Below are 17,777 nucleotides of genomic sequence, written 5' to 3' on the forward strand. Positions count from 1 at the left end.
TCTGTAATTTGTGCTACAGTAACTCTTCTGTGGGTTTGGACCAGAGAGGTTAGCCTTAATTCCCACATGCATCAATGAGCTTTGGGCACCCATGACCCCATCACCAGTTGTCCTTCCATGGACTACTTTTTGTAGGTACTAATCACTGCATACTGGGAATACCCCACAAGACCTGCTATTTTGGAGATGCTCTGACCCAGTAGTCGAGTCATCACAATTTGGCCCTTGTGAAAGTCGCTCGGATCCTTACACTTGCCCATTTTTCCTGCTTTCAACACATCGAGTTCAAGAACTGACTGTTCTCTTGCTGCCTAATATATCCCAGCCCTTGAAAGGTGCCATTGTAATGAGATATTAAATGTTATTTCACTTCTCAGAGGTTTTAATGTTGTAGCTGGTATATACATTGAGGAACCAGATAAAACCATGGTGGATTTAAGTGTTTCTATGTGAATATAGGCAAATAATGAAAGGTGAATTAGTCCCCAAGCACATTTCAGTCTGGGCCCAAAATACATTTGCATTGCAGAGTTTCCCAAACCAGGAAGTTATCTATGTAAGCATGAGATGGATAAATAGGCATATTGGTGCTGAATGAAATCAGCTGTGTGTATTCTGTGGTTAGATAATGATGCTTAGTGTCTGGATGTGCCCACTGAGTTGAACTGAGAATTCACTCAATATTTATTTCAGCTTCATATGTCAGATGTCTGTTCAATGGGCAGGGCCACGCCTCAATACAGAACTCCATTTAATTTGACAATAGTTAGTGGTTGTGAAGAGTGGGAACTAATTTTCTAAAAACGTGCAATCTTTTACTCTTGAGGTTTTCATTTGTTTTTATTGTATAAATCCTGCAACTGATCTCAGATTTTTTAAATGTAATTTCCTGATTCAATAGTCCATAGTTAAAGGAGGGCTAAGAATTTTTAACTTAAGAGGTTTGCTAACAGAACATTTTCCCTTCATGGAAAGTACAAGCCTTAACTGTGATAGTCACATAAGAAAAATTAGTTTATAGTGTACAGCTGAGCTGTGGTCCATATATAACAAATATTGTGTTATTTATATAAAATTCCTAATAAAAACATTTGGATATAATGCCTAAAAATATTTATATTCAGACCATATGAAATGTGACAGTTCCGTTTATATCATTTACATGAAATTGAGAAAATTGTTCTAGAGTAAGTGCGAATGAAAAATAGTAATTTCCTGGTCCATGCATTGTAAGACATTAGTTACTCACTTCACAGTGCTGAAAAGATCTTCAGCTTCCCTCTCTGAAAGGTTCCGTCTCAGGCTCCCCAAATTAAAAGGATTTGGGAGTGTATACTTCTTCTTACTGGTCTAAAAAAAATTTACCAACAGAACATTTACAATAAAATAAAATGTGGATGAAAGGAATCTGCTAATTAAAACAAAAACTGCATATCTGATTTTACTAAAACAATGTATAGATACATACACTATAATATATATATATATATATATATATATATATATATATATATATATATATATATATATACATATATACATATATATATATACACACACACACACACACACACAGTTTGAAACCACGTTGTGTGTACCTTGAGCACATTTCCACTTCCGCCACTTCCATCTGATCCTCCAGACCCTTGGGATTCCCGTCTTCCAATTTTTCTGGTCAAGTCTGGAGTGGAATGGGGCCCAATCCCTGGGGTTTCCCCCACACCTTCACTACCATTATCTGATCCGCCACTACTCCTGGTAGGGCTTGGCCTACGTGTCCTTAAAGTGGAATGGGAATCTGGACTCGGACCTTTCCTACTTAATGCATGATTTGCTTTCTTTGGGGTTTGACGTTTATTCATCATAACAGAATTTACAACACTGTGGAACTTATCCCGCGCAGAAGGAAGAAACCAATCTGCACAGGATAAGCATGGATTCGGGGAAGCATTCAGTTTTTCCTCTATACTAGCGTCCAGCATTTCCAACTGAATAAGGGATGCCTTTAATTGATCCACATATATGTAGTCAGGTCCTGGATTTCCAACAGCTTTAGTTGTGCAGCCCCCAGCCTCTAGCAAGGTGCATAGCATGAACTGTTTCTGTAAAGAGAGTAAATGTCATAAGCAGGTTCACCTGTATAAATAATAAACAGTTGTTCCTTGACATACATGAAACTCAACCCATAGGTGTCAGTTTATTTGCTTGTGATATTCTTCCAGCTAGTTTAGAACAGTGTCCAGCAGATTAGGTAAAGATGATCAATGTTAAAGATCTTTATGTGGACTAGCTATATGACCAAAGGATATCATCATTCCTTGGGGAGAATCGTAATGTTAATAAAGATAGCAATGTCACATTAGTATTACTATGAGAATTGAGCCGTACTTGCTGATACTGCACAATATATATCCTAAACTTAGATGTAAAAATACTGCCAAAAACCATCACATTTATAGACCTCTTACATCAGTGGTTCTCATGCCGAGGAACAAATAATATTTTGAGCTAATCCACAAAACAGGGGCTGCTAGTGAGCCCAGAGGACAATGTGGAGAGGAATAGTCTATACGGCACATTAGGCTTTTTAAGCACACCATGTGTTATTTGATTTATACTTGCAGCCAGGTAACCTATTGCAATATGGAAACGAGGTGATGACGAATTGTTGAGGCACTGCGTGATCATCAAATTCACTGACATTTTGTGGATAGCACCAATATAAAAACTGGATTACCTAGATGACACAAACCATAGGATAGAAAAGGTTTTAGAGTAATATAGTAGAATATTTAGGAGACTAAAAACCAGCTATCCTACATCAATTATTTGTGCAGATTTGTTCAGTGTCATATTGATAACTCAAAAGGAGCTTATATTAGATGTCATTACCAAACTAGTAAGAGAGTAAATTTAGTCTTAATAGAATTGTTTAATCTTCAAACTAACTGAAAAATCAAAGTCACTTAAAAGTCCAAAACCCGGACACAAATGAATAGCAGTGTGTCCTCTTGTGAAAGCCTCTGCTACCGAGAGATATAGTATCAATCTTTGGCGTTTTTGTATATTAATATATTTCAAATTAATTTTAAAACATATTGATTTAGCCCTTTGTTTTACACCAATGGTTAGTAAAGTGCATAATCCTCCACCATATTCCTTACCAGACCTACGATGAGAAGGAAGTACCTGGCCTCAGGCTCATTGTACTCCTCCTTGCTTGGTGATCCACACTTCTTTAGATGATAATGGGGATACACTTCCCTCCAGACCACCAGCTGACCAATCCGCTCTGATGCCAATGTTAACAGACAATAGTGTCGGCAATACAAAACAATATCGATCAAATCTTCCTTTGGCAAGTGGTTAGCCAAGAGATAACCCTGAAATAAAGTTAAAATAGAAAAGTAACTAAAACTTCCCCTCCTCAATACAAAAAATTACAAAATGTTAAGGACAAAATTCAGCACTACACTGTCACCAATGTTGTCTCCCATGTTGATCAACCATGATAGGACTCGAAGATGAATACAGACTCACAAACATTTGCTGCCCCTGTAGTAAGCAATTATTTTTACATTTAAGGGGCAGAGGTTGAAAATTCTCTTTGGTTGTAACCTTCCCAGCAGTAACATTTTATAGCCAACTGACTGTACTGGCCATTATGAAGTAATGACAAATAGGTGAGTACATTTGAGCAAGCATTAGCTGCAGATATTTAAAAACAGCCGTTCATAATGTACGAATTATGAATGTTTGATTTATTATTCCACACACAAGAAAAAATTTTCCTATATATTCTAAGAAATCAACACAATGAGAACCCTCAATACATAACTTCTATCCAACCATTGCAAATTATTTACCATTATGTTTTGTCTTTTTACAAAGTGTCAATTCTGAAAACTTACCTTGTAAAATAGACAAGTCCCCAGAATCATATACAGACGTCTCATCTCATAGTAATCTTCAGACTGAAAGCACAATAATTGTAAATGGTAGATATCTGGCATATTCACTTTTTAAATCAGTTTTCCCAAAATCAAAACCACTTACCAGCTCTGCAAAATCAAGTGCTTCCAAATCACTCAGTACAGTGTCAATCTCTATCTGAAATGTCAAAAGGATATATTCAAGCAGCTATACACTGAAGTTGTGTGTGTTATTTAACAATGACTGTATAAGTGTCATTCAGCATTAAGTAGTAACACACGAACATTAATGGAGTCTTCTACAACAAGACAGGTATAAAAGTCTAACAAGTTGGATGTATACACTTTGAGTTGTAAAACACCCTTCTATATGAAACAATCATCCTGCCTCATATCGACACTCTGCTATTGAGGTACCCTGCTCCTTCCACTCTCTGTTAGGCTTTCCTCCCTCCCCCCTCACATCACTGCCTGTGTCACACAAGTCAACAGGTCTGTCTCCCATAATATCAGTACATTTCTCTCCTGTGCTAATGAATTTTCTATCCCCATTCATTTTAAAAGTGATGACATCATGGCTGAGCAGATGAAGACTGTATAAAATACAGTGCTTGGACCCTAGTCAAACACACACCATGAAAAGTAGTCTAGGTTGATGGCGACATAACACATACATAATAGCAGAAGAACAAGAAAGTACTTTTTTCTCACGTAGACACACATGGTATCAATAAAATAAAGAAATAGCTAGATCAGTCACTTTGGAAGAATAAAGCTCTAGTCAAATGTCCAGTCATTGCAATATATACCAATAACAGACTGCGCATCAACAGGAGGCAAAGTAGAGCAATCATGTGAAATGGCTAGGACACAGAGGTTATAGCACCACGAGTTATTTCAGCTTAGTGTTCCGTCTCATTCTAAATTATAAACTAAATAACATCAGAGCTGGCGAATTTGATCACCAAAATTAATTCTGTACTAAAGAATTACTCTGTGTTCTCCCCAGCACCTATTTCCCGGATGCTCCACCTGGCTGTTGTTTCTTGCCACTCGGCTCTTGGAGCCCAACAGAGTCCTATTTTAATATTATAATAGAATAAACCATTGTTTCTCCTATTAGAACAGGTACTATTTGAGAATTAAAGCCAGCAGTGTGGTAGATCAGTGACCACTAGACCAGTCCTGGGAGGTATGGGCAATAAGCTCCACAATATTTCAATATAGTATTACAGCTGCCACCACCTGGCTACTTCTTAATGACACCCGACTGGCAAACTGTTCTGGGGAGAAAACAAGATTACGGATGTAATGTGCTGATGATTATGTTATCATAATATACAAACACTAGAAAACAAAATTGTTCACCACTGATGCTTTCCCTTAAATGCAACATTTATGAAAAAGATTAATGAACAACTACTGTTTGGAAAACCTAGATGTGGGCAGAAACATAAAGTTAAGTTAGATTATTGTTATAGAAACCTCCTTGAACCTTTAAATCAATTTCCTCTCAGAGATTTCTACAAACAGCTGCAAAACTGTGGACTTCTCCTAGATGTAACAGTCACTTTGCAATTTTATAGAGTAATTACTTTCTAACATGAAAAACAAAAGTAAAATTATCTTTAGACAATTTTTTTGGTCAGAATAATTTAAAATAAATAAAAGATTAGTTGTTCCTATGTCTCCTAGAAAGATTATAATCTGATCTGATCTCAGAGAAATACAGCTCAACCCACTAGGTTCTTGGAAAGTTATTATTTTCCATTTCAATTACTAGAAATAAACCTATAGAATTTTGTCCTTTAAACTCCATGCTCAATGATCGTTATTGTCCATTCGAATCCCAACAGGACTCAATGGTTTTGGACCTTACAGGGGCTGAATCACCTGGAATCTCTCCATGGTCTGTTGTACCTGATTAAAGGTGTATTAAGGGAGAACCTTTGACTGTGTACCATCAGAACGGTCTACAAGAAACCCTCCGCAACTAGTTTGTTTTACAGAACTCAATGTCATTCATCTAATATCCTGGGATATTTTCCAGAGGGGTATTTGTGGGATAGGCAGAGATGTCTACATTACTGATATTATTTAATCTTATCATGCCTCTTTCCACCTAGTGATTTCATCCCTCAAAGTCAAGCCATATTGTGGAGGTTTCTCTCATATCTATGAAAGATTTTATAGACCAACTCAAAGTGTGCCAGCTACAATACCTAGATGATGACTGCAAAGATTTACCATTGCTTATATCTCTATATGTCTGTCATGCATATCATGGGTGAGATTCAATTTGGCGCAAGGAGTCTCTGGAACCTAGAGACACATCACGATGGATATTTTACAGGAATTTCAGCTCATTTTTTCTCATACCCCATAGACTTTTGCACAAAAATGAGTGGAGATTCCTACCACAATGGCTGGCAATAGACGCAGCTGAACATCGATGTTGAGCTGCACTGTGACTGGCAATACACGGAGGCCAGCAATTTAAGAGGAGCTCATATACTCTAAACCAACTTCCAAAATACTAAAATGTTTTCTGGGTCTGGGATGATTTCAGGTAAAATCCCCAAGTTGTAGATGAAGTATGTCTGCTTCCACTGGAAGTGTTGTAGGGAACACATCAAGCTGCCAGAAAGCAGGTGAAGGAGCCAAGCACATGTTTGTCATACGGGAGAGAACAATCAGTAGGATTTGTAGCTGTGTACATAGAGGAGCTTCACCATTTAGAGTTTTGTAGATCTCCTATACTACAGATATACACAAAACTTAACTGCATATATTAAACAGCCCTCAGGGTTCATTGATTTATACTACAACACCCAGGTTTCAAGTGCTTCAATTTACCAATGTGCAAACAGCAGAATAAAACAAATCAGTTTGCTGTGTATGCAACTTGCAGCTATAATAAAGGTAGTACAGCATTTTTAGAAAATAAAGTGTACTACACTATAAACCCGCGTTCGAGTGGAAAAATTCAATAATCATTGCTTGTTAATTGTGTTTGCTCCAGCCCCCTTCATGGCAGTAGTAGCTATAAGGTACATCTTTATTTGCTTAAGGCTAGAAAGAAAGAGGGTTGTAACTAAAGAATAAAAGGACACCGCTTCATCCTGTCCCCAGTGTGTTCCTCAGCATTACACACTGTAGTCTGTATTCAAGCAGTTCCATTTAACCTTATATGCTTTGATAATACAATCCCTAAGCCAGGGCCATCTTTTCCACTGGGCACGATGGGCAGATGCCCAGGGGCCCCATAGACAGGGCTCTTAAGTAAAATAAATAATCCTGCAAAAAAAATATATATACTGCAAATATATCTATATCTATCTATCCATATATCTATATGATACAAATATATAGAGGTAGGGGCCCCGCTGCACTGCTTTGCCCGGGGGCCCATAATGTTGTTAAGGTGGCCCTGCCCTAAGCCATCCTGCAAGGGTGCTGTGACTGGATCACTTATAAATAACTTATGGTATAAATTTATTTAAAGGAAATAGCACAGGGCACTTATTTAAATAATTGCCAATGCGCTTATTTTTGATATTGTGTATATTTTGATATAGGACATTCTTATTTTTGAGATAATGGAGAAAACTTGTTAGTTTTAACCTTGCTAGAGGGAATGCATGATTTCTTAGGTATATATCGGATACAGTGAGCCTTTGTTAGAAAGTCTTTAGTGTATGGTGATGTGGGGGAAATAACTTTTTGGGGGATTTATACCTTTTCTTGGAAATGTGTATTCTGCGACTGTCTGAGGAAAGTATTCATTTAAATTAGACCTTTTCACTTGCTAGATTTCCTATGTCTAAAAACAAGATGCAAGACATCACAGAATTTTTAATATATTACAGATTAGTGTAAATATTGTTAGCTTTGCAATGCATGTAAATCCATGTTTATGTAAACACATTGCATCCTGATTCTAAAAATAGCCTGTGTCCAAAGCAGTATAAAAAACACAATCTTGTACAGTGAAATGTATCATTCTGATGTTCCATCTGACCTGATCACCTGGTACTTTCAACCAGTGTGAGAGAAAATAAACATCACTTGCTTCAAAGACCTGCTTGAAATCATCTTCAATATTGCTGTATTCCTGTGACCTGCAGATTAGATCCTAAATCTAATCCATTCTCCGGCTGTTTCTGAGGTTGGACCCCGCTTTTCCGGTACCACCGCTCTGCCTGCTACCCTGCAGCTCTGGTCAGTGTGATAGGCCAGGGGGATCCATTCACAACAACCTTGGTCCATAGTAAGAGGTCCGGAGTACCACCCAGGTACACCAGCAAGGAGGTACCCCAGCAGTGAGAGTTACCCAGAAAGAACGTGGTTCCGGGCACCACAAAGGAGCCCAGTGGTGGCAGAAGGCTGCTCCTACTGCAGCAGTAGGGATGTATTTGTTAAAACGAAAGGGGACGGTGGTAAAGTAAGCCCAGACGGTTCCCAGCAACAACAGACAGCGTGGCTTAGGCAGTCCATCCTGTCACAGGTGCTCTTACCTTCTGACATTTTTTTTTTTTTAGTCTGCCCCTATGACTTCGGTCTATCCAGATAAATTGTAAGTGTACTCACTAAATATAAGGAGTGCAAAACCCTGTCTTTAGTGTTTAGTTCTTAAAACATTATCATTGAAAACATTTAATTAGGGTTCTTGGCAGCAAACATCTTTAAAGTCTCCAATCCTCCTGCCAGGGGTATGGGTGACTTATTTCAATGTATAAAAAGATCTGGCGATTCACAGCAGATGGTGCTTTTATACTGCCATATTTAATGCTTGATCAAACCATGCCTCGTGTGAACTCCAAGGGCTCTGTTAGCATATTCACACATTCTGCTGCAGGACACCACTTGAGAAGAGCCTCGATACCTCTGTACTTGCTCTTGTGGCCATGAGGTCTATTTGGGGTTCCCAGAAATTAGTCTACAATAAATTGAAAAACTTCCTGGTGAAGTTCTCATTATCTGGGCTATAACTTGTTTCTGCTGAGGAAGTCAACCATCACACTGTTCTCTTCAGCTTTTTGGATTACAGAGATTGATGGCAGGGCCGTAACTAGGGCTGTGCGACAGGGGCGACCGCCCAGGGCGCAACGCTGAAGGGGGGCGCAATTTAGGAATATTTTAGGCTAATTTGGTTAAAATTGAAGGCTTGGGGGGCGGCATTTGTCTTTCTCGCCCAGGGCGCTAGAATTTTAAGTTACGGCTCTGATTGATGGTACCTTTTTTTTTCTTCACAATGAAGAACTTTTGGTGCCCCTTTTTTGATTTGCTGGACTCACAAGTTCCCTGTTGTTTGGGTACAGATTCTTTTGAATAGAACCATCCTTCTACCAAGCAACTAATATGTCCTCTGGACTTCCCTTATTTCAATATGATGAATATTTAGACAGCTTCTTAGCGTCTCTTCACCTATATTTCTAGTATGGCCTTCTAGGTTTTGTCTAATATACCTCGTACCACTTGGGGGCTAGTTTGATCAGGTTTTCTTAAACTTGGGCCTAATGGATTGCTGAAAACTCATCCTGCTTCTCCTATTCTATGGTAACAGCTTTAAGCCCCCCTCTTTTAGCCACTGAATTATAGCATCTAGCTCATGACTGAAAAGAAACTTCCCATGAAAAGAGTAGTTATACAAATGATAGATTGGGAATCTGCGACCCAGAGCTGAAGCCATAAAACTCTTCTATCGCTATGACAAATAGTTCTTGCCTCACATAGAAAGTCTACAGACCTGTACATCTTCTTCATTGTTCTTAAGCAGAGTTAGAGAGAATGGATAAAACCTTTCTTTATTTCAGACTCTTATCCATTCAAACTCAGAGATGTAGCTGTGGAGGCCATGGATACTGCAGAGGGTAGCGATATGCAGTTTATTCAGGCCACTTTACATCTTTCTATCCAAAGGTCCCCAAGTCTCTGTTAGAAAGGCTTGCAATGGCTGCGTCAATTTTAGAATGCAAGTATCTACATCTTGCTGCTTAAAAAAGGTATATATGTTACAGACTAGCTTGCCTTTGTTTGATAGAATACATTCTTTAGTTATGTCTTCAATTATTTGATGAACATAAAGGGTCATTTACAGTTGGACGGATGTGTGTCCAAAACGTACATGTAAAATGTGTGCCGCATGAATGGCGCATTTCTGTGTTTATTTTGAGATGAACATATCTTAAGATATGTGCAACTCAAAATAGTATGTTAAATGCATCTGCATGAAGATACGTTGAAAGCACATCAAGATATGTTTTAGACATATCATGATTTACCACATTTTAGAGATGCCAATCATCAGCATCAATATAATTGAACTAAGCACCAGTGCTCATAGCCCAGACTGTTTACCACCAACACGAGGGGACAAGCAGCATGAAGTGACTCTGCAAAAGCAGCAACCAGCACCAAGCTATGACAAACTGGGCTGGTCTCACTATAACAGGGAATCCGAAAGGAGGGGTCCCCATCATAGTGGGATACCCAACCTGTTCAGCATGGGACTTAATTCCCCAAGGCCTGCAGAAAAATGTGGCTCCTCCCAAAACACCAGGCTGTTGGGTTTTGGGGTATTAAGTTTTAAAAGTAAAAAAACAGTATTTTTATATGCGACACTACTGGTCCCAGCAAGCCCTAGCAGCAAGAAACTGCTTAGGAATTCTGGCACTTGTAGAACTACCCTACCGTAAGGGTGCAGATGTGCCAGATACAAGTACATACATAAAAAAATATTCTGCAGTATCTGTGCATTACATCATAAAATATGTGTACAATACAAAGTTCAAAAGAATAGAGTCAAGCAAATATGTTGGCTTATTGTTAAATATTTACTTTTGCATGTGCAAAATGTCAGTGTAGATATGTGATGTGTTACTACCACTGGAGGGAAGGACCAAAAGGTAGAGATTTGTCTAAACCCACTAAGGTTAAATCACCATCAAGTCTAATGTCAGATTTGCCATATCTTGCCAAGAATGTGTGTGTGTGAAATGCCATCTGCAGACGCTATGTCCTTCTCAGGCCTGGGTGAGTGAAAACACAACATAGACAACAGTCTAGGGTGGGGAAATTGCAGAAGCAGCTGGTTGCCTGTTGATCCCAACCAGTGGCTTATAAGACAATATCACTTTTTAAATCTTATTTTCTATGTATCCTGTAAGGCTTGGAAGATGGTGTGAACACCATATAAACAACTCATATATAACACACACAATGGGCCCGATTCAATAAGGATCTTAAATTAAGAAGTTTCTTATTTAAGTATCCTGGACAAAACCATGTTACAATGCAAGGGGTGCAAATGAGTTTTCTGTTTTGCACATAAGTTAAATACGGACTGTTATTTCATGTAGCACACAAACTCTTAATAGCTTATTTGTACACTGAAATTTAAAGTTGATATTTGTGCTACATGAAAAGACAGTCCGTATTTAACTTATGTGCAAAACAGAAAACTCATTTGCACCCCTTGCATTGTAACATAAATAAGAAACTTCTTAAATTTAAGATCCTTAATGAATCAGGCCCAATAAATGTAATGTTTTATACAGTTGGCATGTGTTAGTTTGGAGCCAAGGGTAAGTGACACACAGCAAAACAGGCCTAGGGTCAAACATTTAAATCCAGGCCTAACAGGAATTGCACAAAGCACATAATTACTATTAATAATTTACATATTATACACATTTACCTACTGGATCCAATAGTGTCAAGCATCTCTGCATGTGGCATAATAAATAAATCACATAACCAATAAATCATAAGGAAAGACGCTACATTGATCTAAAGCCCTGTACAGTCATCTATATAAACTTATTTTATTGTAATATTGGCTAGCTCATTTAGTAAAGTTATGCAGAAAACATAATTTCACTTTACTTTTCTGTCTGAATGAAAAAAAGAGTACCTTGATATCTTCAGGTAAGGACAGCCACCGCACCCCTGGAAGGTTATCTACAATGTGGGAACTGCAGGCATCATAGAACTGAGGTCCATGGCCTGCATTTGCATTTAAGATGGACAGTCTAACTGCTCGCTGGAAAAACAGGCTAAAGAAATGATCAAGACGAGGCACATTTTCTGCTTGACAGAAGGCCCTGTAACACAAAAGGAAACCCCAAATCAAAGAAACTACACACAATGCAGTAGTGTAAGAGGAAACTTCAGTATGAAAAATGCATTTGGACAAACACCACATTGCATACAAAAAAACACTGTGGGAGGGAACCAAGAGCCAAAAGAACTGCCTTGGTAATTAAACTTAATCTCAACAGATTTAGCATTACAATATGCTTTTGCTTTTCAACACACATATACAAGGCAAAACAATTCCTCAATGGAGGCCATTTGCATTGGTTGCACCTACCTATCCAGAGTGTTATACATGAACTTTAATGTTCTAACCAGATCAGCCGTCATGTTCTTCAAATGTAGAAGAGAAACTCTGATAAAACAGCAAGAAAATGAATGAATTTGAAAGGCATATCTTCAAAACACCCTTTTTCAGAAACAACGTACTTGAAATACATATTTAAAATTACACACACTAATGTACTGCAAGTTTCCGTAACAGATTCATTGAAGATAGTTTTTATTTTCACCTGAAACCTTTACTTGTTTCTGCAGTCAAATACATAAAAAGCTCAGCCAAAGGGGCGAGATCCATAAGAGTATGTAGAGGTATTTTGTAGTAAGAGATGACAATAAATCCATGCATTTTAGGTGCTATTCCTGCTTTTTAGGCCTAAACACAATATACCATGACAAATATCTGTTTGTGGTTAGAAGTAATTTAAAGCCTTCTATAAAGTCTTTCTGGAGTATGTTAAATCAGTATTATAACAGATACGTATATATCATAGTATATTGTGCTCAAATCAGGAATAGCAACTAAGGATACAAACTGTGGCAGTGAACATGTGTCAACCCTTTGTGTGTTTTTACGGATATTAGATAGATTAAGATTGTGTAACACAGATTCAAGAACTGCTACTCTAACAACATGTAGGAAATAAGAAAATTATGTTTAGTCCACACATATGGGTTAAACCTTAATCAGCTGGGTAAAGAAAGGAAAAAGTTAAGATCCCTGGAATATAGGGGTACAAATTAGTATTCTGTTTTGCACATAAGTTAAATACTGACTGTTTTTTCATGTAGCACACAAATACTTGATAGCTTATTTGTACACTGAAATTTAAAGTTGATATTTGTGTGCTACATGAAAAAACAGTCAGTATTTAACTTATGTGCAAAACAGAATACTAATTTGTACCCCTTGCATTGTAACATGGTTTTGTCCAGGAGACTTAAATAAGAAGTTTCTTAAGTTAAGATCCTTAATGAATCAGGCCCATAGTGTGATGACTCCTTCCTTGTCTTTTTGAGTGACTTCCCAAGCTGTGTCTGAAAAACATATCCAATGAAGCACATGGGAGGGAAATATTGGGCCTGCCATGGAGTCTCAAGGCAATGAAATCAGAAAAACCTAATTTGCTTATTATGTTTTCAGACTCAATGGCAGGCCACATGTATGGTATTTACTCAAGCAATCAAATATGGGGGGAGGGAGTAATTGAGAATATCAATACTGATCAATTCATGCACATAAAAAATGATCAACTGCTCGAATAATTTTCCTGCGAGTGTCTTCACATGTCACGACATCCAGAAGATAATGTCTGGAGAATGAATGAATCAATGACCAGCCTGCAGCTTTGCAAATATCTTCTGCTGAAGCCTGTGAGCCCAAGGCCTTTCCACTGCCCTTGTGGAACGTACCCTCAATATTTCTAGCACTTCACACCCTCTTCACTTATGAGTAATCCATCTCGCATGTTTATGTAAGGAGCTTGACTTTGCTCTCGACCTTCAGGAAGTTAAAAAGATTATCTGTTTTTCTGACATCCTTTGTTCAGAAATTGCTCTGACCAGATCTAATGTATGCAAAATTTCCTCTTTTTCATTAGTTGACTTCGGACATACAATTTCTAGGTTAACATGAAACTTGGAAACTACTTTTGGTAAAGATGCAGAACTTGTTTGCAGCACCACCGAGTTCAGAAATAATTCTTTGTATCAAAGAGCCTGAAGTTCTCCCACTCTTTTAGCAGATGTAATGTTCATCAAAAATATTACTTTGAGTGTGAGACATTTGAGTAATTCTTTCTGTAAGGGTTTAAAGGGTTCTGATGTTCGAACCTTTGAAACAAAATTAAGATGTACAACGCTGCGGAATTAGTGGCGCTATATAAATAACTGATGATGATCCAAGGCTGCTACAAAAGATGCTATGCAATGGTGTATTTGTTTCTGCTTTAAATAATCTGTTTCTTAGCTACTCTGATATTAACGTGGGCCAGGAGTACACACTCAATGCCGAGACCTGTTCCTTCAATGTCCTAAGAGCAAGACTGTTCTGTAAACCTACCTGAAGAAAGTACAATATCTGAGGTATGACCTGCACCAGTATATGAATGTCAGTAATACGCTATGAAAGAAATACCCTGACTGTAGAATGCATACTTCAATTAATTTGTCAGAAATACCTGTACCATTTAACGGTGACCCCTCAAGCTCCACACCATCAAAGATAGATTGTCTGGATTTGGGTGTAAAAACTGGCCACTGATGCATAAGGGCTGTCCGAGTTGGTATAGACAATGGATGTTCTAAGAGCTTCGCCCATGCTTCTGAAAACTACGGTCTGCAAGGCCAAAATTGAGGAATTGCTATTGTTTCCACTTCTTCCCTCTTTATTCTCTTCAGTGTCCATGCAATTAGAGGAACAGGAGGGAACACATACTCCAAGGTTTTGTTAGTTAGTGCATCTATTCCCTCTTGTGAGAAGAGCAGAATCATTTTACTTTGGTGTTTTAGCTTGTTACCATAAAATCTGCTGTGTTACCCTGAACCTCTCTATTACTTGCTGAAACACTTTGCTGCTTGGTGTCCATTCTCCTGGATGGTTCTGATACAGACTTAGAAAATCTGCAACCTTGTTGTCCTTTCCAGCTATATGAAGAGCTGAGAGGGACTTCAGATTGCTTTCTGCCCATACTATGATTGTTGATATCTCTGCTCATCATGTTTGCGCTCTTGGTGCCTCTTTGTTGGTTTAGGAAACCTTCCGATTGTCTGAAAAGATTCTTCGATGTTTGTGTTGCAATTGCGGCGTGAAATATTGTATTGCACACCACACTGTTCTTGCTTTCAGGAAGTTTTCACTTACTCTCTCCTCCTTGACTCCATGCAACTTGTATTATTCTTGTGTCCCGATGAGCTCCCAAGACTTTGGAGCTTGAATCTGTCTTTGCCACAGTTCATTCTGGTTCTGAGATGGGTATTTCCCTTTCCTTTAATGTTGAATCTTGCCATTAGTCCAGAGACTTTCCAGTTCTCTGTGCAAGTCTCAAAAGGTTGATCCAAGGGTTCTGAAATGTGGTCCCATTGTTTGAGTCTAATTTTAGATCCTCATGTGCTAGCTTGCCCTTAGAAAAATATATATGGATGAGAACATTTCTAAGAGCCTACGACATTCCATCATAGAAGACTTCTATTGAAGTTGGATTAGATAAGCCAGTTGCTGCATCTTTAGGAATCTCTCTTGTGACACTGACACTTTGCCCCTTGCTGTATCTATCTGTATTTCCTCTTGCTGAAATTTATTTTCCATCTATGTCCCTTTAAAAAAAAGATAAAAAAAGAATAGAAAAAAAAGAATAGAAAAGAGAATTTACTCCGACTGTCTCTGTGAGCCGACTTTCCTATTACAATTTCATCTAGATAATGCCAACACCGCAACTCCCCGTTTCCTGAGAGCTGCCATCAGGACCACCATCCCCTTTACAAATGTTCTGGTAAATGCAGAGACCAATAGGTAGACACATAAACTGGACATGTCCCAAAATGAAGAATAAGAGGAAACGATGTTGGGATGTGAAGGTAGGCATCTTGTAAATCTAATGTCAGGAAACCACGTTTTTCACTTGTCCTAGATGACTAAAGGAATAGATTTAATGCATGTATCCACTATTTCAAGATTGTAAATTGTCCTGGATTTCTCTTTAACTTCCTTCTTCAGTAACAGATGTGCTTTCCCCACAAGTATCTACAGATTCTTCTGTCACATGCTTCTGAAACACAATAATTTAACTTTTCAGTCTTCTTTCCTTCCCCAGGCTGTGTAAGCATACGGAGAAGGAAAAATAGAAGAGACACCTGGACCTTCTGGATCCTCCTCAGGAGCCAGTAAGCCATATTCAGCACAAAATAAGAACCAAAACTGCTCTTACACTGCATTACTCAGCTTTGAAGAGACAGGAAAAAAAGACAAGAAAAGGGGTCACATTATATAGTTTCTGGTGATGTTAATCCATATGTGCGGAAAAGGAATCTTTATTTGCATCCCTACAAACAAGTTAGATTGCAGTCACAAACTTATATGTAGAAATATCAATAAAGTATATGGGTTTGCTTGTTATCCTATTAACATAAACAAAATGAAGACGTTTAACTCTCACCTGTCTGCTGGAACAGAAATCAGGAATAAATGTTCAGACTCTTTCCAGTATGAAACATGAACCAACTGCTTGTTCAAAACGAGACATGAGCTAAAAACAACAACAACAAAAATAAATTCTAACTGGTATTGAAACATGAACCATATGTATTTACCTACTTTTATAATAGTTTTAATACTGGAAGCCATTGCTTTTTTTTTTTTCAGTATTCATTTACAATGTACAAACATCATAATGGAAAATATCAGATAACAGGGAAATACAAAAAGTACATTGTGAACTCTAATACTATAAAAAGAAGCCCCTGCATGGGAAGATTCATGTTTTAATTATATATAACAAAGCGCATTACAATTTTTTTTATTAATTTATACTTATTTACTTAAAAGGTTTTTATTAAGTTTTTAGTAAAAGAATATGTAACAAACATGGCAGTTACAACAGAGTACAGTGCATAATGTAGATCCAATAAATCAGTCAGAACTGCCCATAAACAAACAATCAAAAGAGAAACAACAATAACACAAGAAACATTTAAATACACATAAGACAAAGGGCTAGATTTACTAAGCTTCGGGTTTGAAAAAGTGGGGATGTTGCCTATAGCAACCAATCAGATTCTAGCTTTCATTTATTTAGTACCTTCTACAAAATGACAGCTAAAATCTGATTGGTTGCTATAGGAAACATCCCCACTTTTTCAAACCCGCAGCTTAGTAAATCTAGCCCAAAGACTTCAATGGGGAGGAGGAGGGAGACAGACAGGGGGGTAAGAGTCGGAGACTGGCTGTATTAAACCCAATCAACCATAAAAATAAATTTTGAAAACAGGACATCTACCCTCCAGAGGGGTATACAGCATGGGAGATTTAGGTGGCAGACACAGGTCTATACTTTGAAAAGAATTCGTACCATGTGAACCATTTAACCAGGGGTGAGGAAGCCCTTGAGGTGAAGTTTCCATCTCATAGCTGTGTTGTACTTTGCTGATGATTTTGGTAAGAGATGGAACCAAAAGGGGATTTCCAGCTTTGAGCTATTGCGGCTCTGGCTGAGATGAGAATGTGCCCAGCCACATAGTGATTATGACGCTGAAGATGAGGGGGATATAGGTGTAAAAGCGCCATAGTCGGGGATGGGGATAAATCATCCTTAGTGACCTTAGTAATTAGCTGGAAAATTTCAACCCAAAGTGGTTGTAGCTTAGGACAGTTCCAAAAAACGTGTATAAGTGTACCAACTTCCCCTCAATTTCTCCAACAGTATTTGGTTTCTGACGGCCAGATTTTATGTAGTTTGTCTGGCGTGAGATACA

General features: G+C 38.0%; 1 protein-coding gene across 1 annotated transcript in view; it reads right to left on the minus strand.

Moving 5' to 3' along the window:
• INTU (inturned planar cell polarity protein) overlaps window positions 1-17,777 on the minus strand; it is a 48,532-nt gene that overhangs the window by 5,123 nt on the left and 25,632 nt on the right. The window contains exons 6-13 of the mRNA XM_075200040.1: window positions 16,463-16,552; window positions 12,307-12,384; window positions 11,848-12,037; window positions 4,057-4,110; window positions 3,912-3,974; window positions 3,165-3,383; window positions 1,599-2,102; window positions 1,250-1,350 (exon numbers count right to left, since the gene is read on the minus strand). Coding sequence (XP_075056141.1) covers window positions 1,250-1,350; window positions 1,599-2,102; window positions 3,165-3,383; window positions 3,912-3,974; window positions 4,057-4,110; window positions 11,848-12,037; window positions 12,307-12,384; window positions 16,463-16,552 — 1,299 coding nt within the window. The remainder of the gene's footprint in view (window positions 1-1,249; window positions 1,351-1,598; window positions 2,103-3,164; window positions 3,384-3,911; window positions 3,975-4,056; window positions 4,111-11,847; window positions 12,038-12,306; window positions 12,385-16,462; window positions 16,553-17,777) is intronic.

Source organism: Mixophyes fleayi, chromosome 1 (assembly GCF_038048845.1).
Source record: "Mixophyes fleayi isolate aMixFle1 chromosome 1, aMixFle1.hap1, whole genome shotgun sequence".
In the NCBI taxonomy this organism is placed as follows: domain Eukaryota; kingdom Metazoa; phylum Chordata; class Amphibia; order Anura; family Limnodynastidae; genus Mixophyes; species Mixophyes fleayi.